A 26,584-nucleotide genomic window follows, 5' to 3' on the forward strand; every position below is an offset into this window, starting at 1 on the left:
GGCAGGCATGTGCATCTGAACAAAATATATTTTAAAATATGCATAAATAACAGTTGGTTTCCTTGCAAAGTTCTCTGTTCCCCTTGGAGAGCCAAGGTGCTTGTTGTCAGGCAGAGGAGAGCAGGAGTAAACACACTGCTCTAGCCAAAAAATGTTCCTGCCCTGGCAGGTTGCTGCAGGGTGAGGAGGGTAGCAGAGAGCAGGTGGGTAAGTCTTGTGCATGTCCTCTGCTCTGACCAGAGGGGTATGTAGGTATGGCAATGGCCCAGAACCCTAGAGCAGCCTTTTTCAGTGGATTCTGGCTCCTCCAGTGCTAGTCTCCAGCAGGATGTGATGAGCCTCTTGGTGTCCACTCTGGGTACCAAAAGAATAGCTTAGATATACAGCTTTCCCCCAGCTCTCCCTTCTGAGATGCCCCAGGGTACATAAAACACTTTCACAGCCAGTCCAGATGAAAAAACCCTTCAGGGGTAATGTTCTGCCTCCAACACTTGTGTTGGACACATCAAAGTCCTGAGCAAAGGGTACAGCTTCAGTCCTTTGCTCTGCAACCTTTACTCTACAGCATTCTGGGCAGTCACGCTGCTTACTTCCCTGTAAAACTGGCACTGCCCCTGCCAGCACTGCAGGGAGCGAGCTGCGCCGGCTCCACCAGCATTGCAATGATAGAAATCTCCTAGGCCACAGCACTGCAGCTTTGCCTCTGTTCATGGAAGTCGTCAGTGAAACTGCAGGGTTTTGTTTCAGTGCTTAAATTCGTAGCTAGGGAGTCGTTTGCCACTTGAACTATTTCAGCATTGTTGTTCCCTTTGGGGTCATCAAGGAACTGATGCGCTCAGAGACAAGAGGCCGTGTTCAAGGCACAAATTTCTTTATTCGTGAATTAATTTTGGTTAGCAAAAAAAAAAAAGAAAACCACAGAATGAGGCGCTATAAGCTCTTCATGCTTCAGCAGAACAGAGTGGTATTTCATCTAAAATAATCTCCATACTGCATGCACAATAAAAGATAAGCCATACTTCTGAAATTTGAGATGTAACAGAAATAAGATTGCTATTCTTAGACTGATGGCACTGAAAATGTTTCCTAGAAGAGCAAATGCTCCTTTTTCCCAAGAAACCAAGCTGATACATGATCAAACTAATTACCATGGGAATTTAAGTCCCTTGCTGGAAAGCACAGAACAACTGTAACTGTTCTCTTCAGCTACCTGTTGATAATAAAAATACAGAAATCCAAAGAACTAATTCCTTGCTTAGCCACTTAAAAAAATATTTTAAAATCTATGTGGCTAAATTCTTTATCTGAGCACGTGTTCCCCATTGCTTCTGTAATAATGGTATGGAAGCATCTTCCAAAACAGATGAGAAGTAAAGCAGTCAGATCTGACTTGCACATAGAAAAGTGTCCTGAGGTGGGGGAAGAAAGAGACAGAGCTGGGTGTGAGAGGAAAGGTTTATCTGCCTTGCTGACAAAGACATATTGAGATTCAGCAGTGGGGAGCTGGGGAGTTGAACTGAGCGCCGGAAGACACTCCTGCTCCCAAGCTGTGAGGTTAATTACACATTGGAACAGCATGACAGGCTGGGCAGGACATCCTACACCTTAAAATGAGCCCATTAACAACACCAGAATTCAAGGCCAAAGCTGCCCCTGTGATTCCCTACAGCCCCCCCACCAGCTCTCGGGTAATTCACTTCAGCAGACAGAAAAGGTCCCCTCAATATGTTGTGATGGGTCCAAAGTCAGCTAACTGCTGTGCCCCTCCTGTTATTCTAGGACAGAAGTCAAGCCTATTGCCAAGCCCATGCTGGGATCACTCTGCTGAAGGTCACTGACAGACCTCACTACATGTGGTTCATTGATGTGTCCAAGATGCTTAATCTGGGAGAGGCTGAGTGGAACTGTGGGCAAACCACACCAGTGACTACACAGATCACTCACCCAACTGGGTCCAGGCTTGTTCTTCAAACGGAGTCACAGCATGAAAAAAGGCTGGGGCTTCTCAGCTTTGGAAACAGAAGTCCTTTGTTTATAGACCAAGTAATAGTGGCATCAGCTTTTCTCAGACTGACTTGCCAGCATGTCCCTGTCCTCTGCCACCTTTGGAGCACAGTGGAGTGCAGGCTCCACAGCCCATTCAGCTCTCCGTCTCTTGGTGAAGGCTGCCAGCAAAAATGCCAATTAGTGCCATTTGCAACAGCACTTTCAAGCTTAATAAAGCCAACATGGACAGTCATTGATGTCTCTGCAGAACAGGACTGCCAGTGCTACAGTCAAAGGTGTGGGAAAGAAGATTCAACAAGTCCTAACACCCTGAGCACACGGGGGTAAGGATATTTATTTAAAAGCTTCTGTTTTACCTGCACAGGTTAATCTAGTCACACAAGGCAAATTATTCATCTGTAGGAAATGCTTCCAAAAGCATATAAGGCACTATATAGAGCCAGCACTCCTGAAAAGCTTAGTTACAGCCAGTTCCTCTAAAAACTACTTTCTATTATGAAGCAGTGATGTAATATAATATATATTTCCCATGTGTTGCTCAAGCACTTTCAAAGCAAAATATTCATATACTACCCACCTTTTAGCAAAAAGTGGTTTTATTTGCTATGACAGGTGAAAAAGGCCTGAACACTTTCATTCAGAAAGCAAGGGGAGAGAGGAAGTACTAGGTTAGTTTCATTTTTGACTCTGCAGTTGACTCTTCTCTGCAGCTCCCTTAAATATTTCAGGAGTTGCAGAGTTTAGTCTGTCTAGAGTTTGCTGAAGGAGCCAAAGTCTATGGTAATTTTGAGTAACTTGTTTAAAAGATGGATTTGGGATCATTAATGCTTTTCTTTCACCCAAAATACTAAGTAGTTAAAGAATTTAAATTGACGTGAACAAAGAACTAGGTGGTTTAAACAATCTAAAAAATTCCCTTACATTTGTCTCAGTCTTGCTCTCTGATGTACTGTCCTGCCACAAAAGCTGCATCCTTGTTCTTGCCATGGTCACAGCCTGCTATGAGTATTGCCACAGGCAGGCACATTAAATTTGGCAGAAGATGGGGATATTAAACACATCTGAAAATCACTCATTTCCTGAATATGCATACATGTGGAATATCAGGCCTCTCATCAGCTTAACACCACTGCACAAATAGTATCTGCTGCAAATAGGGAAGGGTTTCATACAGTGGGAGGGAAACAGGGCTGTTAACGAACAGGCTCCTCTGTGTGGAAAAGCCTTGCCAACTAAGGCAGGCATGAAGTAAAGGAGCAAAGGAAGTAGGAAACCACCAAGAGCAAGATCTGCCATGAGAGGAGGCCTTGGCTGCAGGTAGGGCTGCAATTACGGGCTGGTTTGAAATTGAAGTTGAAAATAGCAAGGACAAAGATCCAGCACAGAGGCATGGGAAGACAGGGACTAGAAACGGGCCAGGGTGGCAGGTTTGTTTCCTAATCCTTGTTTGTCCTAGTCTGGTGTTCAAGTCGTATGGGTTTTTGACTTGCAATATAAAGAATCTATTGACATCAGCAGATCACTGTGCCTTGCATCACCCTATCTTCAGATCAATGCTCCCAACTAGGCAAACGAGGCACCTATGCCATGAGCTTAATATTTAAACAGCACTGTAAATCCTTGCAAACCAACTTTCATAACACCTACGTTAACAGCAGTACTTCAGTACAGCAGTACTACCATTAATTCCCAGCCTGGCTTCAGTGGTCTCGCTTCCACCTACAACGTGTAATAAAGAAACTCTGTCTATTACTTGCTCAGACCACATCAAACTGTCCTCTATTATCATGCACAAGAATCACATTGATGGTGTTGCGAGGCTGCTGCTTGCACTGATTTACTCCTGCTCTTTCCACCAAGGCGGTACACATGCTTGTGTAGCACAAGAACGGAAGGAGCAGAGCTCTCCTGCAAAATGTAACTCAGCAGTCATTAGCAGAAAACAGAAATAGTTTGCAAAAACATCAGAGATCCCTTGACGCTGCTAAAAGAATCAGATCCAAGTTCAGCTGGGATAAAAAGGTTTCCCCCACTTGCCCTGATGACCTCTGACAGGACCGGTATCTCTATGCCCCGTGGTTTAGCTGATAAATGGAAAGACCACATAAATCAAAACAGCAAATCTTCAGAAGCTTCAAATGATGAGAAACTCATCATATTTAGGAATTATTGCTAAAGTCAGAAGAGTTTGGTCATCAAGTCTAAACTGTGTATGACAGCAGGCCAGCAATATCCATGTTGGGCCTATCCCATCTGACTGATTTGCAGCATATGCTTTAAGTCCAACTTTATTTTACAGATTTTTGAACAGTGGAGCATCTAGGGCTCTCTGAAGAACTTGTGGCTGAGCCAAGCAGTCCCATCCAGATCACCTCAATCTCTCATCTGTCCCTATCTGTCTCATCATCCCCTGCCATCAACCCTGCCTCCTTCTTCTTTAGGAAAAGCTAATCACTTCCTAATGCAAATGTGAGAATTGACCAGAATGGATCTGAGCCAGCAAGGAGGGAGGCAGAGACCTATTTCAGAGAAGCAGTAAGGTTATGTTCCCTGTACTACAAATCTAATGAGAAACACTGTGCAAATCAACCCTCCTCCTTCAGGAAAGCACATTTGGCCTAAAAAGTTCAATTCCCAAATTCAGGCCTGACATAACCCATCCAGAGCCATGTCAGACACCTGGATGCCTGGGATACGAGGGGGGACCAAGGCCCAGTCTCCCCTTCCCTGCACTCCCCACCCAAGGCAAGCACAAGGGCAGGGAGCTCCATGGATCTCAACGGGGAGGTCAGCAGGGCATCAGGGGCCAGCCAAGCCCTTCCCTTAGGGTCCTCTGTGGAAAGAAATGGAAGGAGGCCAAGGGAAGAGAGACAGACTTCCAGGCAGAAAGCACTTGGCTGCATGCTCCAGCTCGGACTGGGAGCAGCTTCCAGCTCTGAGGACAACAGCATCCTCTCGCCGCTTGGCTCCCTGACTCCTGCACCATTAGCCACCAGCGCCACAGCTCCTCTCCTACAGCCTCCCGGCTTTGAGGGTGAATTGCCTGTCCTCCCCCCACACACACCAGAGATCAGGCAGTGTCCACAGCCCCTGACTGTTTGGAAGACTGGGCAGCCCCATCTTCTCTCTGAGCCAGCAAAGCTTCCCTGCCCAAAATTGTCCCTCCTCTCCTTTGTTCCAGCCCCAGTGGTAATTACTGTTTTGATGTAAGGGTGATTTTTTGGCATCATGCTGTTAATATTCAGGCTTTATTTTATAATCATTAGGGTTCTTCTTTTTAATGGTGCAAGTAAATTATAGTAAACACATTATACTACATTACATTCATATTTTTAATGCAGTGTCATTTCCCTGACGATGTTTGAGGCAGCATTTTAAAGCAAAGCCTAAAAGGATAAGTAATTTCTAACTCACAGTAAGAGAGAGAACAAGGTCCCTTGAGGAGCTGAGTTTTTGAACATCCTTTCCTCCATCTGCTAGTGCTCTCCTGCTCTCTCCCACTCCTGCAATAAGGAAAGCTATTGATGGTTAGTGACTCAAATGGACAAGACAGAAGGATGCAGACTCTCAAACTGACTTCAGTCCTTTGGCAGTGACATGCACAAACAGGGCTATGGTCAAAGGCTGGCTAGACAGAAGTCTTGAACGACTAATGGCGGTGACCTGAGTGACTGCTTCTGCAGGGAGAGGGGCACATTTCTTCTTTCACTTATAACACGTTTGCAGGCTTGCCCAGCAGGAGGGATGCTGGGACCTTAGGGACCACAGAGCTTAGGAAAACTACTGAGAGCACTGTAAGCGTCTGACAAAGAGCCACTGCAGGGCTCTCAGTGCTAGCAAGGGGAAACACATGCCAAGCAGGAATAGTGTGTCACTCTCTCCTTCAGATGCCCAAGGTTTGGCTCAGCTTTGCTGCCACCTCATCTTCCCCGCCAGTAGCAGCACCAGGACTGTGGTTAGACCGAGAACGCCCCAGCAGAAAAACACCTTCTGAGACAGCCCTGAGGTAAGAGTGGCTGGGAGGGCAGACCAAGTGAGTCACTCACTGACTCACTCGTCAAGTAGAATATTTTGAAAGATAAAACCAGATTGTTTCCTTCAAAGGAAAAGGCCAGCTGCACACCTAAAGTAGTGTACGTATCACCCAGGTTGCCCTCACTATGGAGAACATTGGCTGTGGTGTTGGAGTTCTGTACAACATGCTTGCCAGAGATGGCCAGATCACATCCAGCAACATCATCCCAAGTACTTCGTGATAGGCCAGATCACCCCATCAGCCAGGGCCATGGTATGAAGCTCTAGGTGAAGGACTCAAGGTGTATTTCCTCATAACCCTTTGCTCCAGTCAGTCTGATCTCTTGGGAGACTATGGCTTCTCCTGAGGGTTGACACCCCAGACTGGGTGTGCAGGGGGAGACAGTCCATCCTCTATTCCTTCTCTCAGGAAAAATGTCCTCTCCCCCAGCACAGCCTGTCCCGAGACTCTTGTCTGCCACTGGCCCCTTCCAGCACTGCTTACACCCCTGCTCTCAGGGTGCAGGGGAAGCACACTACCAGCACGATGATGGGTGAAGAGCATGGCCAGCATCCAGGCTATCCTCCACTGCTGAAGGGGCTTGGTAAGTCCCAGCTGCCCAGTGAGATCAGGATGCTGGGGAAGCACAGAGTAGGAAGCACCTGGGGGTTGGGGAGGACAGAATATCGAGGCAGACAGCAGGGCCAAGCACCACAGCGCTTCTATCATGAATGCTGTGAGAACCTGAAGTCCTAATTTTTTTGGCACCCCATGGTATCAGCTGTGCTTACGTACATGCTTAGCCATGTCTAGCCACAATAAGCCTGTGGTACTGATGCATTGCCCACATGATGAACAGCCAACTCACACCACATTGCCTCCCCTTACCAGTTTATGCAGACACAGCAGTTAAATCCCAGCTTCTCAGCTTGAGCTTTTTCTCAAGTAACATCAGCAAATATTCTTATAATCAGAGGCCTGTGGCTCCATATTGCCCTGCAGCGGCCTTTAACTCCTCAAGTCTCACAGACACTCCACACAAGGCAGCTAGCAGCAAACCTTGTACTGCAATAGTCCATGCTGCACCTGGAAACAGCATTTTTGCTGGTACAAGCCAGGGAGTTCCCAGGCACATGTTCTCCATACTCCACAGCTAAGCCCACCGGGGTCAAAACCAGAACCACACACAAAGATGTGTTCCCATCCTCTTACCACTTTTGCTGAATGATGGGAGGAGACAAAAGGGGGAGCAAATTGCCTTGCTGCTCCTGATAGTGAGGGAGTAACTTTCCAAGCTAGAGCCAGTCAGAAGGGAGGAGTAACACAAAGCTTGGCTCTGCCCACCTCCCACTCTAAAGGAAAAGCTTTGCTTAGCAAATGCTGTGCCTTTCAGAGAGTGCTAGGCAGCACTGAGCACTCGCTTTGGGAGGTAACAAGTCCCAGGTGGTGGTCTGGATCTACATCTATTCACCTTTTTGGCATTTGCAGTTCACACAGGGAGAAGTGGCACTGTACTGTACCAAACCGAGGACACAGAGCTGGGAGGCTATTCGGAAGTCTTTTGTTCCAGAATCAAAAGAAGCCTTTCCTGCCTCCTGCTTGGGATTTGATGCTTTAGAAACTGGTTGCTCAGATACCAAACAAATCTTGTGTAGACTCCCTGTTAAAACAAAAGCATAGAAATTTATGCAACCAAATCCCTGCTTTGGACTGTAACTTTAACAGGCCCTACGCATTAATTAGGCTACACTGAAGCTTTCCTCAGATCCAAACCTGACACTGGTTCAGCTGACTCTGTAGGAGACACCCTTCCTGATGGGACACATACCAAACGTGCTGTTTTAATGTGACCACGAGTGGTGGCCTTGATGACCTATGCACTAAATACAGTGTGGCAGAAAGAGAGATGCGTGTCCTACCTCCGTGAGCTGGTGTCTGTGAGGGAAAAAGCCAGTTTGGCTATCTGAGCTGGTAACTTTCAGGTCAGCTGGCAGAAGGGGTGCGTGTACTGCGACAGCAAGTCTTGAGCTCAGAGTCTATGGAGAACTTCTATTCTGTGTGCTATCAAAACATGAAACTCCAGCACAATGATCATGGCATTTCTGTCTGCCTTCCTATAATAGTTCCTCAGCCTCTGCAATAGGAAAACATAATTCTTCATTGGTTAGTTGCTCACCTTTCTATTACTGTAGGATGTACTTGCCCTGACCATCACACTACTCCCAAGCCCACACCCTCACTATAAACTCCAAGCTTGACACCCTGCCGAACTTCTGGTTAGGGAGGGTCATCCCACCCTGCTCCCACTCAGGTTTACTCTGTTCTGAGCAGTGTTTGGAAACTGCTCCTGAGCACAGCAAGTCTGTCAGCAGCAAACCTTCAACTCACTCCAGTTTCTCCTTCGCCTGCCCTCCTTCTTCATCAGCCTATAGGTAAAGACAATTTTACTGCTGATCATCCCTTCAGACAATGCTGCTGCCACAAGAAAACACGGAGAAATATATGAGATGGTTGGCTTTGGTGAAAATTACCAGGTAATAAATAAAAGGGTTACACAACACAGCTCGGGCCTGTTGAAGACAAAGGCTGATACTCTAAATGTGAGCATCCACTTGTGGAGGGATCACTTCTGAGGAGAAAGAGTACTGAAACCAGCACCTAGAGCTTGACAAAAATGCATTTACTACGTAAGTCTAACCATTTTCCTTCTATAAATGTGCCATGTTGTTATAATGTCAAATCATCAGTGGTCGTATAAGTCCCTCTCATCTTATGCTCTTGACATACTGAGTCTGAAAATAAAAACAGCCAAACCACTTAGGTAACAGCTATTACAGATGATGTTACATGTATTACTAGCCAGCTGGTTGCTGTTGTGCTCCCTCTACAATAACGAGCCCTGTTTTCACAGAGGCCATCAGTAAGCCCTGAATGTTCTCACATATAAACCAAAATAGCTGGAGGACTGCTTTGCAGAAATGCTGAGTATCCACAGCACCAAATGACATCAATGGAAGATGATTTTTTCCCTGCACCTTCAAAACTCCTTTCTGCAAATGCTGTTCAGATCTACCAAACAGAACACAAAATGACATAAGAGTACTTAGAAAAGTGAAAACAAGGTGATACCACCTACATAAAAGAATCAAGCGGAGCAACAAGACATTAAATGGCTTTGATAGATGTTCTTATCCCTTTATATCATTACAGGGATTGTTCCCTTTGTCCACTCTTAAATGCTTCATAGAATGGGACTGCCACCATTTCCTTACAACAGCACAACCTATGTTTCCTGCCATTAAGCCTGATTCTCCTTTCCTCATTCTTCTTCTGTAGGTCAGAATTATTCCCTTCAGCATTCCCTGAAACCATTATCTTAGCTCTACTCACCCTAATAACCAAGAATTAAGGCAGGTATTCTTTAAAGACTCTTTGACTTTTATTCCTGCCCCCCTTCCCAAGTCATTATCTCTGCTGAGTTCATTACCAAAACTGGTTTTTGCAGAACTTCTTTTCTGAAATTCAGGTGCTTCCAGTTGTTTGTAGTAACCTAGATGTGAACACATCAATACCAGAGGGAAACAAAAACTACATTAGCTCTATGCAATGCAGAAGAGCTTCACCCTGAACCAGGACCAAAACTGCAATTTATATAAAACCTCCTACACAGGTCCCCCTGTGACTTGACTATCTTTTCAAAAGATATGCTCCATTTCCCAACCACTGGCACAGAACGGCTTCCAAAGACTTCCTTATCGGGACTACAGCAGAGATACTGGGATAGAGAGAGGGAAGGAAAAAAAAAATAATAAAAAAAAGTTCCTTCCCCAAGTGCTACCCATGTTCAAACTTTTATGAGTCACTGCCAAGGAAGACAGACACTCAGTACCTAGCTATCACTTCATGCAAAGTAGATGCATTTATTTTGCAAAATCACTTGTCTGGGATGGCTTCCAAAAACATCCTTTACTTGGCTGAACAGAAGCAGAATTGCCTCTAGAGATGTCATATGGTAAAGACTTAGATCCTCCCGAAAATATTTCTGAAACCATATCCAGATTCATTGTAGTGAAAACTTTGCCATGGATTTATATAGGGCTAGATATGAAAGACAGGCCTTCCAATATTCCCTACTTGCCTGGCTGTGTTTTCACAAAATATTTTTTCAAGATAATTAAAAGATTTTTTTTTTCTAGTCACCACACTATGGTTATAACTGTTACCAGTATTTCTTGAGCTTAACATGACAACTGAATTCAGATACTGTAAATCTGCTATTGGGAAAACAGCTAAATGTAAGCCAAGAGATCAATTATACCGATGTTAATAAACAAAAATAAACTCATTTTCAATAGGTGTCAGATTATTTATTCTTTTTGGGAAAGCAAGAATATGTACACTTTTCTCCTGCAGCAGTGTTTCTGGAGCAGTGATTCTCAAACTGCTCCATCAGGCACTGACAAGTGGGCCATATTTGATTTACAGAAGTGTACAACTTCTGCAGCACATTTTATTGAAAGCTTGATGGAAAAAGTGCAGGAAAAAAGTGCAAAGAAGTTTTAGTGGTGACCCAGGTCAACCTGCTCAAGAATTTGAGGAATCACTATTTTAAATGTACTCGCTTTGTACAAGCTGGTACTTGTAAAACTAACAGAGATTAATAACAAAAGATGAGAATCTTGAATGCAGAAAGCAAAAAGGATAACGATACGCACATCATCTGGGTACACAGAGACGGCTCTAACTGTTGGGTCCATTAGGCACTGGATTTCAAAAATATCCAGGTCAAGCTGAAAGGCTGTGACCCATTAAGGTCCTCAAAAAATTGTAGATGCCTGATACAAGAGCTGTGCTACCCCCCACAATGCAAATTTTTAGATTAAAAACTACATGAAATTTGGTGAAATTCAGCATGAAGAAAGTTTGATTTGTAACAACTGATCAAGGATGTGATTTGTATCTGTGTTAAGCTGACGTGTTCCACCTTGGATGACTTCAGGAACCGTAGCAGGGAACCCTAGGCCTTCAGCAATAATCCTTAGGGACAGACCTAAGAAACCATGTTTGCTGAGATCTGCAAAAAATTCCTATTACCCACCACAGAAGCTGGCAAAACTCACAAGGTAGGGAATCTTATGGAGGCCACGAGCCTGTCCATGCTGCCCAGAATAAGTCTGCTATGGAAGACACTGAAGTCTAGCTCCTAGCAATAGAGTTCTGCAGAGACAATATTCTTCTTTAGGTCTCTGAACCTGACAGTAAGGTAGATGCCAACCTGCTCCTAAAACTGGCTTTGAGAAATCACTGGATGCGTGATTGCGAAACTTAGGGATTGAATGAAGCATGGCCTTTTAAGTGAAAGCTGAGCTCACCTTGCTCAGTATGGTTTGAAAACTCATCTGGTAAAATATGGCATCTCTTGCCCATTAAAAAAAAACCCCCAACCATCTGTCACCTTCCATCTTACAAGTCTTCTATTAAAATCAGGTTTAAGAAGTTACCATATTGCAAGCAGCCAGCAGTGCTGAAAAACATGCTGCAAAGGACTACGGACAAGGTTAAAGGTAATAAAAAACCCTGCTGGCTTTAATTTCAGTTTTACTAGAATACCAAACCTTACGTAGAAGGAGCTGCTTCGCCACATCCCTGGACCTCAACTCCTGTCCTACAGCAATTAAAGTGGCAAGATAGGGAGGAAGGAAGGAAGGTGACACACAAACCACTCCAAATTGCCTCTACGCAGTCCCCTGTTTTCCTCCCTGGAATGGTCCATACGGGCATCATGTAATCATGTAGTTGTGCATGGAAGGACAGGAAAAAGATCTCTCCACCAAGCCAAGAATAGCATGAAAATTCAGCAGGCCTTAAAAGCAACAGGATTCAGCTCTCTGATCTGTTCTTAGTACAGACAAATACCTATTTCAGATTTTTTTATTGTTTTAAATAGAGATCCCATGCTGATAGTATTTTAAGTAACCAGCTAATTAGTTGTGAAGCCTGACAGATCTCCCACATAAGTACCTACAGCATCAATGTTAATATTTAACAAGGTTGGGATTATTATTACAATAAAGTGAATTAACAGTGCTGAACCTGTTATTTCAAAGTGTTACACTGATCATTTACCACATTCTCCTTAACTTGAAAGGACTGACTTTCACCACAGACCATGGAATGAAGTGCAGATCCACCGCTTCACATGTTTGTTATTCCCAATTTGGAGCGCTGGGTGCGGCTCACGGAGGGAACAGACTACAGCCCATCTGCTGAGGCAGAGAACGGATTTAGCAAGACAAGCGTGGGAGCTGAGCAAGTAAAATCTCAGTCATCCTAGCAATTACCCTACTTACTTTGCACTTCCCCTGATCAGCTGGCTGGTCTGTCCCCTCTAACAGCCAGGGATTGTGGGGTTTCTTGCTGGCAGTTGCATTTTTCCCCCTGCAGCTCAAGCAAATCTATTCTTTTTTGTACATCCCCCCGCTGCGCAGCCAGGCATGTGTGCCAGGCAGTCTGCTCAGGGCTTCCCGAGAACTTTCCTCACAGTCTTTTATTTTTTTTTCTGGGAGAGATCTAATTAGCTTGATCTTTCACCTGACCCAGGAGAGCTTTCCTAAATTAATGCAGCCCACAGCTAGGCAAAATACAGCAGTGCAATAACTCCAGCAAGGAGTCATCTATTGAGTATTCTCATTTCATGCTTTGACACAACATCTATGCCTCCTCTCCATTCTATACTGAAGATACCTATGCATGCTCGTAACAACAGAGAGCTCCTGGCAAAGCCTCACTATACTGATCAGACAACCGATCCACTGAATACAAATAAAGCATGCAGTCAACTTGTGCAAACTCAAGATGGTAAGTACAGGACATCGATACAATCCTGTACCCATCTTTAGGTGTACTTTCTCTGGATACAAGATCAAAACATAACTGTTGCAAATTGAAGTCTCCTTTCTTTTACCTGCCATAAGCGAATCTCAGTTAAGGTTATGAAAAAGATATACTAAATAAGAAAAATAAGTCACTGGTTTCTTCTATATTAGATAGAAATAGTGAATAATGTTTGAAAGATTAATTCATAACTACAGCTGCATGCAGTGCTATTCAGTTGTGCACTATTCAGTGCCTCTATCAGATAATCACAGGCTATAAAATCAGTATATTTTAGTCATTTCTGAGGGCCTAGATAGAAAGGGCATTTTTCAGTTTGGAGGATTTAGTATTTTTTTGTATTTTATTACCATTGCATTAGCTTTTAGAGAACAGAAATCAAAGCATTTCTGTATGTGTTTATGTACGTATATAAAAACTCCACATTCCATAAGAACATAAAGTTTCTCAAACAGATCTCTACTTTTTCTACAGTGTTTTTTTTCCCGACTAGCATCAAGGAGGATTTTAACTTTATGGCTAATATAACAACTATAGACCCATTCAAATAGATTTCAAGTCAGATCAACTCAAAGACCAAAGGAATCATACTGGTAATTTCACCTAGCTTCCAGTACGATACCAGCCACAGTAGCAGCTACATTTCCTGTACTGAACCCAAAACCTCACTTCCTATCTTGATTTCAAGTCATGAGAAATCCATAGCTATTTATGTGATAAACCTAGGTATCACCATTCAGCAGACGAGGGAAATAATTTCAGTTATCCAGGTATTTTCATCTTTATCAGTGGAGCTCTGGCTGTAGTAATTCATAAAAGATGACTGCAACTCAACTTTCACTTTGCAGTAATTAAAATCTAGTCCTCTCTATTACAAGTTCCCTTCTGTTCTGCTGATGTGAGAGTGGTTATTTTTAACTACAATAACAGATTATCAAACAATCAGGGTGATCTACTTTGTTTGGCAAGGGATACTTCAGCTTTCTTCCCTGGCTACTTGCCACCTTAATACTATTTCCAACATGCAACTTTCACTTTCAGGAAGGCTGCAAGAGGAATAAAGCCTGTATCTCACATTTTACAGCTAGAAATCCTCAATCCAGACGTTATCTCTCTACTCCTGACAGGAGGGATGGGATGTGGACAGCACTGTTTAATGTAGAAGCTGAAGACCAGAGATTTTTCATCAAGGGAATGAGGAGATTCTCCATATCTTCATATATGATTTATTTCTACTTGCAAATTAACAAGGCAAAGCCATAGGCACAGAGGCACTTGAATTTCAAGCCTTTAGACTCAGAACAGCATTTACTGAAAAGTTGTCTCAAGGTTGTTCCTTGAAAACTATCCAGAACTCTAGCAGAAACATCTAGCAACAGCTCACTCACTGAAACAAGTTTTGAGAGAGAAGCAAAAAAGGTAAGGCAGAATGCCATACTAGTCTGAAATAACTCACAGGTACCTTCAAGATAATCGGCAGGACTCATCTATTGAGAAGTAATGTAGATGAGTTACGGGGTTCAGATCTTCTGACGTTCACAAGTGTGTGTGGGGAAGAGGGGGGGATTCTTGTCCATCGCATCAAAGACACTCTTTGTACATATGCCAAGAGTTTGGAATAAATGTGACTCTTTCTACCAGTATAAATAAAGCTACGTTTAGACAATGACCCAAGTCCATAATTAAGTGTTCCTCATTATAATTTTCTTAGTGGTAGCAGAGTTTTTAACAACAGTTCTACATCTTACTTAAACAACTAATGTAATTTTATTTGACATGTTAGTGAAAGATTTTCTTTGTACCATTTAACATGATCCTAATTCCTTTTTATTGCTGCAAGACAAAGAAAAACAAGAGTTACTTCTATATCCAAGATGTCTGCTTGGCACCAACTCATCACAGTCACCTGAACTAGAGCTACTACACAAGTGTTACTCCTACATAATGGACAGGGCTGGTGCAGTAAGGAATCGAGGGTTTCCCTGCAGGAGCCAGCAGAGGCAGCTGAACTGGTCCCTCAAGCTAAAAGGCAGGGTAATTAGCAAGAACATTGCCATCCAAGTCTGAGCAGGATTCCTGGGGCTGGGAGTGGGTTTAAGTGTCAGAAGTGTCATTAATCATTGCTACGCTTTCTTGTGTGAAGTTACCCAGGCTGCAACTCCTGGTCAGGAAACAGTTCTCCCCTTTGGGAAGTGAAGCCAGGGTGCTCTCTTGAAGCCCCGGCTGCAGTTCCAGTTAAAGGCCAGAAACACAGGACATCTTCGGATGAGCTCAGATATTTTAAAATGCAAGGAAGAGTGCAGTTACAGCACATGGTACAATCACCTATTTTCTGCTTGAACATTTTCTAGCTGTGAGTGCACACATATGTTCTTCAAAAAGCTAAAATATTTAACATGAAAGTGCAATTTTTGTTTAGCATATAAAAAAAGAAACTTGTCTACTTCTATTACAGTAAACCATCTCAATATGGAGGCAATAAGCTTAACATTCAAATATGAGAAGTGTTTAACTGCTTTGCTTGGAAGATAACCATTTTGCTGGTTTGACACCTGTTACAATTTAAAAAATACATGAAAAACTTTAAAATATCCAGGTCCTTACAATGTCATTACCATATTGCCTGGGATAATAGTAGGGGAGGGGTTTCATAAGCATGTCTGTCTTTCGCATCAAGACAGTTTCCAGACACAAAGAAGCCTCTTGTGAATTATACAACAGATGAGTCTTACCACAGTAATTTATTTCTTTAAAATCTAGTTTATTGCACTTGTCTCAAAGCACAAACAAAACAAAAACCCTAAATACAGAAATAAAAGTAAAAAACCCATCCTAATGTCATTAAAACTACCCTAAAAAGTAGTCTGATAAGAGCTCTTGACACCAGTTTAATATTAATGGCCACAGCAAGGTACAGTATTATACAGTAAATAAACAACTAGCAAGCTTGAGCCATTACTAAGATGACTTTGAAAAACGTAATACAAAAGTGTCACTATTAAATAATGCTATTGTACTTGAGCATCTGGTGCTTGGCAGGGCACAGAGAAGGACTCATGTCTCTTCTCCAAAGTGACTGACTCAGGAGCTGCCACAAGAATACTTTTAGGCTGAATTTCAGCTTCTTTGGGGTCCTCAAGGTACCAAACTATGCTCGCATGAAATAGACTGGGTTACTTCATAAGCTGATTCCATTACAATCCACTGCCAGACAGGCTAAAAAACCCCTCTGGGGTAACCTCCATATACGGATGAGATAGCAGTGAAGCAAACATATCATCTGTAAAGGGGAAACAAATCTGTCCTCCCTTCCTCCCTGTAAGACTGAAAGATCAGACTGAGAACTGACAGCCAATATCACAAGTGCTACTAAAAAAAGCGACATAACTTGGTTCTCTCTCCACCGATTCACATTCTCACCTTGCACCGTGTTTGTTCCAAGTTTAGTGCAGTACACACATGAATTATTCTGAAAGAGAACAGAGGTTAAAACCAAAACACATCCTTTTCTGTATGTATTAAGTTCTCAAAACAGAAACATCCCCACTTCAACTGGTGGCCTTCTCTGAAGCTGGCTCTTTTACAGTGTTGATTAGCAGCCTGCTTAAAACATTCTGATAATTTATAAGCTTAGAACAAACACAAAGTAACTCCTCTGCCTATATAGCAAACTCAGGTTCTCTCATCTATAGTTCTATTGCTTAAAAAAGATGAGGTATCTTTCAAAGAAGATTCAGTTTAAAGAAAAATAAACTGCAAACTTAGGTTACTTCCGGGTTCATCACATACCTCTGCTGCAACATTTGTTAAGTATAAGACACTTCAAAATTTAGCTAACATAGCTAAAAATCAGAATATTGTTAAGTATTTTCTCACAATATCACAATTTTTTAATGGGATATATAGGTAATTCTATCAATTACCGTTTTTCCTTCTAATACATCTAAGTCTGGTACTCAAAACAATTTGAGTCCAAATGTTAAAGCACTGGCTGGAGGCACAAATACAGCACAACAGGAATTATGAAAGCTGCCTTGTACATTCCTGCTTTGTACTACAAACCCAACGTGACACTTCTTCCTATTCCAAAGTGGGACTTACCCCCCACCCCCAATCTGTCAGCTTCCTGATGGCTGTGTGAAATGGGCAAAAGTCCCCCTGATATTAGGTGTAATCCAAAACTTCTCCCTTGTGAATGAAATCAAATTATGAACCAAATTTTCAGAAATGAAAGGTCAGTATAGCCTTGCAGATATTTATATGGAAATGGATCAAAATAAGTTCATTTCAACACCAATGCTGTGCAATCATGATGTTCTGAGACCTTATGAAGAAATACTTTGCCATATTTTCTTCCATGCTGCAAGGGAAAATAATTCTAAATATATGTACAATAGTCAGAGAGCATTCCCATCAGTTTGGAGTTCCAAATACAAGAAGAAACTGAGAAATGCTTAATGTTTCTGCTGTAGTGAAATATTTAATGCAACAGAATTCCTTCTCAAAATAAGTACACATGTATTAGTGTGCATGCTGTTGTGTAGTCACTTTCACTGCTAGTAAGATTAAGAGTTATATTTCCAAAGGAGCTTCTACAGTAGTACAGTGTAACAATTGCAGTATGCCACACCTAAAGAGTCTCCCAAGAAATAATGGGACACACATCAGAACTCACAGCTTGGGGGCTATTTAACAGGTCAGTTTTTTAATACAAAAGTGCTAATATCACAGGTCCAATATGAGTGGCTTTTAGATCCAACATTCAGAAATTCTGTCCTCCTGGGTTTTTTTCACTGCTTCACAAGCATGAGACTTCATATCACTTCCCATTCATCTTCAAAATCATCATGGTAAAGCAGAACAGAAGTGTCATTATTCTTCTGCAAACTATGGGAATGGCTAAAGGTCTTAGTGAGGCGCTGGAGAAGGGATCCTGAAGTACTGATGGCCCACAGTTCATCTAGAGGGGTCACTGCAAAGCATAAATTATGCAACTTTTAATTAAGGTAGCAGGTTCCAATTATAAACGTTAAATAAATAATAATTTGATCTATTTTCCTAATTATACCCAGAGAAGGTTATTAGTAATGTGATAAAAGCACCCTTGGTGAAATTCTCACAGTCAATAAAGCGTTATGGTCAGCTTGAGCACCATCAGACAGAAGCCAAAGCAGACATCACAATGTTCCACACTGTCACACAGAACCAACTTGCCTGTTAAACGTGAGACATTTCCAGGAATCTTCTTCCAGTAGTCTCCTGCTGGATTCTTGTCAGTGATGCCATATCGACGAGCTACATCTCCATTTGGACAGCGTGCCCAAACAGTCCTTGTACTTATAGCCAGCTGACAAGCCTGCAAACCTAAAGATAATTGGACATGAAAAGGGAATAATCACAGGCTTTCCTATATACTAAATACAATTGCAGAAAAGTTTATTAAGAAAAGACTGCAAGACTGTAACAGTTTTTATAGATTATTATATTAATACTAGAGAAGAACTCTCCATTATAAAAGGCACAAAGAAACACCTAGTCTTCCAGAAGGCTTTCTAAGAAGAAATTGGCAAGACGACAATTTAGGACTATATACTTCCTTACACTGACTTCAGGGGAGACAGAGCAGGTGCTATTCAAATCTGAGCTCCTTGCCTTGTGTAAGCAGAATATCAGAAAGAAGGCCACTTGCAGCCCATGAAGCACTAGTGAACAAGAAAGTTCTTTAATTGCAGACTTTGTACTCACTGCCTCTGTGATAGAAGGATATCACACCGTGGATACGTTTTGTCATGTGGTCACAGCCACAAGCAACGACCAATTAGAGGACCTTCATAAGGCACTTTTGGAGCCTCTGCTGTATTTTATTACCACATGGAGAATAATCCAACAGTTATAACTTTGCTTTGTCTAAAAATGGTTAACATCATAGACATTGTGGACTTTTTTTCCCCCTCTTTGTAAGAAAGCAAGTACTCTGCAAATGCAATGCATTTATAGCATGAAAAATCTTTAAAAAGCAGACAGCATTGATAACAGTTATTTTGAAGGAAACAACTAAAATTTGGTTTTATTTACAGGCAAGGGAAAAACATAATTACCTAATCTAGAATGCATCCAGCATGCAAGATTAATAGAAAGAGGTGCAAAACAGCACTAGGTTTTTGCTAACCACATCCAGGTAGGAATGCCCATGTCCTATTACATTTAAATACAAAATCTCCCACAGCATGGTAGTCTCCTGTTGCTTAGGAATACTGCTTTAGTTCTAACTGAAAGGGAACTGTACCATTTATTAATTCAGTGGCAGCAGCCTGAAGTAACACACAACAGAAATTCATTAAAAAAAAAATAATCAGATTTCTCTTCAGTTAACTGTTCAGTGTTTTTAAGTGAAACCAAGGTCCTCCTTAAAAGATAACTCTTATCAAATACTTTACTATGTTCCTATAAATAAGCACACTTGATTGCTGAGAAAAATATTTGAGCATTGCTATCCAATTTAAAAAGCAAGAGAAAAAAACATAAAAAGCCAACACTGAGAAAATGGCAGTAAGCACAAGGAACCAATGCATTAATTTTTACCTGGTACGTGTTCCCAGTCAGTGCCTACAGGCATTTCATCTGTAATTCCAACTCGTACGTGGACATTCCATTTGCTATCAATTGCCCACAACATCTGATCATTTGGACTTGAATGAATGCTGACCAAGTTGATTCCTACTGGCTATAAAATTAAGCAGAGTATTTATACTTTGTACTACTGTATCTTTGTACTATTGTATCACTTGCTTTTCACAGAAATATGCAACAGAAGTAAAATATTTACCAGATGCTAAAGACAGGAAGAAACATAACTGACATTGTCACTGTACAAAATTACCAATTTTCCAAAGTCAATTGCTTCCTAAATAGAAAAGGAACATGAATGAATGTCACCCAACGTTACTGATATATTTAACATTCAGCATCCAAGTCTAATAATACTAGTATTTGTTTAACCACTGTTATTGCAATCAGGTCCAGTTTCAATTGCAAGTTGAAGAGCGAACTCTTCCACTGAAGTGCACAAAGTGCAATATTTTCCTCTTGGCTTCCTTGAAATCTTCCTAACATAACTAAATCTGCACTTTAATTCTAAACAAACAGTACATTTTTGCAGTCTGAATGTCTCTTCTTTGCAATGAAATGGTGATCTGCCTTCTTCCCTGTACTCCATCCATACAGGAATGCAACTGTGGAACTCACTGCAGGCCACTGCAGTACTGGAGCAGCTGCACCCACAGGAGAATATCCACAACACTCACAGAATCGTCTAGGTTGGAAAAGACCTTGAAGATCATCCAGTCCAATCATCAACCCAGCACTGATAGTTCCCAACTATACCATATCTCTCAGGGCTATGTTGACCCTTCTCTTAAAACACCTCCAGGGATGGGGACTCACCCATCTCTCCCTGGGCAGCCCATTCCAACACCCAACAACCTGTTCTGTAAATAAATGCTTCCTAATATCAGGTCTAAAACTTCCCTGGTGCAATTTGAGGCCATTACCTCTTGTCCTATCACTTGTTACTTGGTTAAAAAGACTCACCCCCAGCTCTCTGCACCCTCCTGTCAGGGAGCTGTAGAGGGCGATGAGGTCTCCCCTCAGCCTCCTCTTCTCCAGACTAAACCCCCCCAGTTCCCTCAGCCGCTCCCCGTACGACCTGTGCTCCAGACCCTGCACCAGCTCCGCTGCCCTTCTCTGGACACGCTCGAGTCATTCAATGTCCTTTTTGTAGTGAGGGGCCCAAAACTGAACACAGGAATCGAGGGGCGGCCTCACCAGTGCCAAGTACAGGGCTCAGATCCCTTCCCTGTCCCTGCTGGCCACACTATTGCTGACACAAGCCAGGATGCCATTGGCCTTCTTGGTCCCCTGGGCACACTGCTGGCTCCTGTTCAGCCGGCTGTCAATCAACCCCCCAGGTCCCTCTCTGACTGGCAGCTCTCCAGCCACTCCTCCCCAAGCCTGTAGCGCTGCTGGGGGTTGTTGTGGCCCAAGGGCAGCCCCCGGCATTTGCCCTGATTGAAACTCCTCCAGTTGGCCTCAGCCCATGGCTCCAGCCTGTCCAGGTCTCTCTGCAGAGCCTCCCTGCCCTCGAGCAGATCAACACTCCCACCCAACCTGGTGTCATCTGCAAACTGACTGAGGGTGTACTTGATTGTTGTATTTATGAATTCTCATGTTGGCCAACATATAGGCGACCATCTTTTTGTTGTCTTATCAGTCCTAATATTTATTGCGGTGCCTGCTATTCCTGTTGAGTTTTTCCTGATTTTTGTTGCTACGACAGCCATAATGGCCTGCATTGCTGTGATAGTCCTGGAAGGTGTTGTAATAGCCACAGGTGGCATAGCCCTCCTTTGTGTGCTGTGTGGCCTGGGTGCGCTTTCACTGGGGGTTTCTGGAGTACTGAGTGTTTGTTACATTTTTCTTTCAACTCTGGTCAACTAGCTGTTGGCCAAGTGAAACTTCCCATTCTGCTCTCAGGCAAGTCCTTATTCTATCTGCTTCTATGGAGATTTGCCATAACTACTGTTCAAAATCAGTGTTACTGACCACAACATTTCACTGACATCATGAAGATGGTGATTTTGTAGCAAAATATAGCAGCCAAAAGATTTAGTGAATGCAAATATCCTGCAAAACATGTACTCTAAATAAAACACAGATAAGACAAGAAGAAAAGAGTTTTTCACATCAGCCTAATAAAGCCACTGAAAAAGACTGCAAGATGCCCTGAAATACATCACCCCACAAAGAAGCGCTGCATTTCTTGCTTTAGTCTCATAGGCATAAGCTGAATTTCCAGTATGATAAATAGAAGAGCAAGCAGTTCTTTGCATTTATAAATCTAGGAATACAGAAGCAAAATCTGCACATGCATATAGCCACACAATCCAGTCCCAGATGGGCCTTTGTACATAACAATTACCTCCTTTGGTTTTCCTTTTAAAATTCTGGTGCTAACATGTGTCTCACTTGGCCATAACCAAGTTCAACTTGCATCACCAAATCAATCCTGTCTATTTAGGTTAAAGGCCTTTGACAGACTTATCTCCTCATGTTTGTGCCCTCATTAGGTAATTGCTCTCTGTTGGAAGCTTAAGGCTGGTAGAGGCATGATGAAGTGTTTAACTCTGGTCACAGTAATTTCACACGGCTGAAGTTTCAACACTTACAGTGAGACACTAATTGTCTTGAAGAGTGTTGACTACATAGAATATATAACTGCCTAGCTACTTCCAAACTGGTATTCTGCCGTATTACAAATAAACTACTGTATTGCTAAAAACCAACGCAACTAAAATACCCCAAAATCAGCCAACTAACCAACCAAACCACAACAGAAACAAAACATCCCGAAACCCCATACAACTCTAACCTCCTCCTGGCCCTTCCTGTTTCTCCCCTTCATTTTTATTTTCTTCTTTCTATGGTTACCTTGGCTCTGACCCCTTCCTACTCCCTGCTTAACTCCCCACACCACTGTCACGTGGTGTGCCTCATGACTGTGCTGCTGCCAGCTTCATCACATATCTCTCCGTATTTCTGCTCTTGTAGTCCATATTTTCAAGTAAGGAAGCTGTACAATTAATAGCATGTACAGACTGAATTATTGCACATAACAGAAGAACCTTGCCTTTTTTCTTTATATATATTTTAAAAAAAACCACACATCTCCTTCTCCCCACCATGTTCTTCTACTACAGTTACCTCTTCCTCAGATTTCTGAGAACTTTCTGTCACTCTTCCTCCATCTCCTTCATAGCATGAATTGCCACTGTGTCTGTCTATGCTTCACCTCTGCAATACACTTCATGTTCCAACTACAGTCCTTCACAAACTGTGCCAAACAGCTTGGTGTGACCCGTTACTAAACTGTTGGAATTTGTGCACCTTGTTCTCCACTCTTCCATGTCAGGATCCCATTCCTCTCTTCCTCTGCCATTTGTCTAGAGAAGAATTCCCTGAGAAAAAACTGGAGGAGTATTCCCATCCAGAAAGACTTACTGAGTGCATACCCCTAGTACCCAAGTCTGTGCAATACTACAGATTTATAGGTAGTGGAAGCTAAGAAATGGTTTTCAGCTAGATTGCTTCCGATACCACTGCAGGTTCAAGTATAATCAAAGCAATTACCTCTACCCTATTCTGCAGCACCAATGTACCTAAGAAACCAAGGTAAATTATCAAGTTCAAAGTAACATCTCTACAAGCTTGGTCAAAAATTCTTCTCATTTTTTGTTTCTTTAAGTGAGCTCCTGTTTCCTCAAGTTTTCCTGCCTCTCTGGGGATTTCATTTTCTGTTTCTTTTCATTTTTCAGGCTACTTAGCTCTTTCTGATAAACTCACATCAATAAAACTATCCTCCTACTCATTCTCATTATACACTGATGGTAGCATCTAGTGCTTTTAACAGAAAACACCCCACTCGCTGTAGCTTTCTACTGTGAGACAGTAAAGGACTCAGCTGACAGGACACCTAACGATATGATTAGATAGAGCAGCTTTTAGCACAAAACAGTGACAAGACATTGGGAAACAAGTACAGGCAATTCTTAGAGCCTGTTGCGAAGGTTTTACCTCTGGTTTTATCTCAGGTTTTTTGTTGTTGGTTGGTTGGTTTGGGTTTTTTTCTACCTAGAAAGCAGCCATCTATGACAAAAAAGTGCTCTCATGTCTACCACAGTAGGGTAGACAAAATGAATTTAAAGTTTTCTTGACATAATGTACCATTTTTTGGAACAATCATACTGACAACATTTCACATAGCCCTCATTTTCACTAAGCTCTAATTACCATACGCATGCTATAAGCATATAACAAGAAACAGATCTCTACAGCTGCAGTTAACGATGAAATAGAATTCTCTCATAGCAATAAAGATAGATATCTGCACAAATTTATAAATCTGCTGATAAATTTCAGAGACTGATAACAACAAAAATTAATAATTTATTTCAGTGTAGCCTTTTCTCAGCTGGTTTAACTTCCAGCAGCAGTCATGAGATTTATATACCCTGACTATGAAATATGTCATACTTGTAATTGACTGAGGAATTTGGAATTTTTTTAAGAGTCTCTCACCAGTCTCAGCCTCCCTCCTCAGATGCTAACACACTGAAATCTGTTTATAGGTTTACCCGCAATACTCATCACTGTGACAGATAAACCTGTTATGCAGTATGAATGGATTCGGTGTTATCTGATTAAAAAAAAGTGGAACATTGTTTTCCTTTCACTCCTAGTGTCAAAAATTTCCAAACTCAAAAAAAAAAAAATCTCAGGAGCCTGACTGTTTTAGCCAAGAACAGAATGCAGACTCTCTCTGGTCTTATACTTCAGCTACAACATTGCCAGTTGCTTTCTTTTTCAATACTGAGGATTTCCCATTACAACCATGGACTGCCCCATTACAACCATGGACTGCAGACACATACCAACTACATACTCTTCATCACTTAAAACTACATACTAATAGCTGTGAATACTGTCTGCTACAAATAAAAGCAATGAAAAAGTTTGCTAGCACCCACATATCTGATTAGAAAACAATGCTGATAAAATGAATTAAAGTTGAAGGAAGCACTTAACCAGCAAATTGTTAAATGATATCAAGAAATGTCTACGCTAAACATATTTAAGTTATAAAGTTGTCCATTAGCTTTATAATTTTGTGCAAGTCATTTCCTTTCTGCAAGCCACAGAGAAATAAGCTTCAGTGTGAGAACTTAATTTAAATAATATCAACAAACAAAAATCAAAGTAAAAACTAATGCAGTCATCCTATTGCCTCCCCCCCCCTTCAAAAGTTTTGACTTATTGTAACTGCTTCAGGCATGGCTGAACTCAAAGCACAGTGGTTCAACTTCCTTGTCCAGGAGGAAAGGACAAACACATGCACACAAAAAAGGCATCAGAACATTTTCCACATCACTTCTTGAGCAGTGAGTCCACGTATCAGCAGACCTCCACTATCTCTGTTCTGATGCAAATATTCAGGATAAGGAAGATTAAACAGACTCAGTCTGCCCAAGCCCAATCCTTTTTATAATAGGTTGGTGGCTACCAGCAGCACAAATGTTGTCCTCACCTTCAACAGACAAATCAGAAACACCTTCAGCTGGTCCAGACCAGGCAGTAAGAAGGTTAGATCAAAATACTTCTATACTGTCGAGCATTACCTGTGTATCAGACTTATCTGACTATTTTCATGGCTAACATATCCAAACCCTATTAACTGGAATAACAAAGAATACAGGCCTAACTATTTTCCTATTATTTTCTGAGCTCCATTTGAAGAAAGGTTGTAAAGCACTTCAAGCATTAGAGATAGCAAGAAAGCACAAGCAATGTAAGAGTGGTATTGACCAGAACATTTTACATTCAGACTTTGAGGAGAATGGCTTGCTAGATTAAAAGCCCCTTCTTTCTCTGTAGAGAAGTTCAAGGCAATATACAAGAGCAGGAAAGTTTATGAAGCTATGTTTAGTCTTCCTGCAAGCCACGTGTTATTCAGCAATGCTGCCATTGAACTGTCAGAAAAAGAGTATTATTCATTGACTGATAAACTGGAGCACTATTTTCCTCAGAAGCCTTAGAACAACAAAATGACCCTTTCCCCCACTTTCAGCCTTGAGTGAATAAACAGATGAGAGCCTTAGTTGAGTATCTCCAGTCTATGGCTAGCACATTCAGGAAGAAAAGGCAAAGGCAAGGACTTAATACCTTGACCTCTCCTTTGTTGACTCAGTTTTTTATTCCAAGGGTTCTTCTTGCAGAAATATGGAAAAGACTATAGCATATGACCTCTTCTAGGATTTGATGCCATACCAAACCCATGTGGCTATTCAACACGGTAAAGCTCAAAAGAACCATAAAATACTTTCAAGGTACGATTGTTCCTTACAAGCAATTAGAAAAAACAATGAAAATTTAATGCAATCACTTTAAAGACCATACAAACGACAGGTTTGCCCAATTGTCTTCTAGCCACACTGTCTTATACCTAAATTTATAAATTGTAGTGTAGGAGATGATAAACTCTGTAATTACCACTACAGGTATTTTTAATAACATACTGAAAAATTTAACTATTAGGACAATAACAGCTAATTTTTTACAGAAATGTATGTTAAATAAACATTATGTGCAACAACTTCCCATGAAACAACATAATTTAGCATATTAACAACATAATAAAAACCTTGCATAAGCAAAGCTTTGAGAAACCAACACATTTTTTTGCTTCGTTTTTTAAAAACACACTTTTAATGAGCATCAGTAAAACACCCTCTCATACAGGGTATGCCAGTAAAGTGCACCTCTCTAGCTTTTGAAACTTAAATACCAAGGAAAGTAAAGCTTTTTTGTAAGGTAGAAACACCCATGTATTTTTAACATTAGACTCAGCTCTGCTTTGCTCTGACAATTTTAATTAAACTGCTGCTTTTTTTGCCATTTTGCTTTTTAATGTTTGTCCATGTCATTTACCATGTTTGTGACAAAAACACCACACACCTTTGGCAGTAACAGAAACTCTCATTTCATTATTGCACTGCTTCATGAACAAATGCATATAACCTTTATCTGTTACAATTCATTTACATAACCAGAGGGTGG

At 41.7% G+C, this 26,584-nt stretch overlaps 1 protein-coding gene across 1 annotated transcript in view; it reads right to left on the reverse strand.

The window, feature by feature from the left end:
• Nucleotides 1–16,533: 16,533 nt before the first annotated feature.
• TECPR2 (tectonin beta-propeller repeat containing 2) overlaps nt 16,534–26,584 on the reverse strand; it is a 39,627-nt gene continuing 29,576 nt past the window's right edge. Inside the window, exons 17-19 of the mRNA XM_026849129.1 lie at nt 19,499–19,640; nt 18,131–18,280; nt 16,534–17,888 (exon numbers count right to left, since the gene is read on the reverse strand). Coding sequence (XP_026704930.1) covers nt 17,731–17,888; nt 18,131–18,280; nt 19,499–19,640 — 450 coding nt within the window. The 3' untranslated portion in view covers nt 16,534–17,730. The remainder of the gene's footprint in view (nt 17,889–18,130; nt 18,281–19,498; nt 19,641–26,584) is intronic.

Source organism: Athene cunicularia, assembly GCF_003259725.1.
Source record: "Athene cunicularia isolate RWA chromosome 5 unlocalized genomic scaffold, athCun1 chr5_part1, whole genome shotgun sequence".
Lineage (NCBI taxonomy): Eukaryota > Metazoa > Chordata > Aves > Strigiformes > Strigidae > Athene > Athene cunicularia.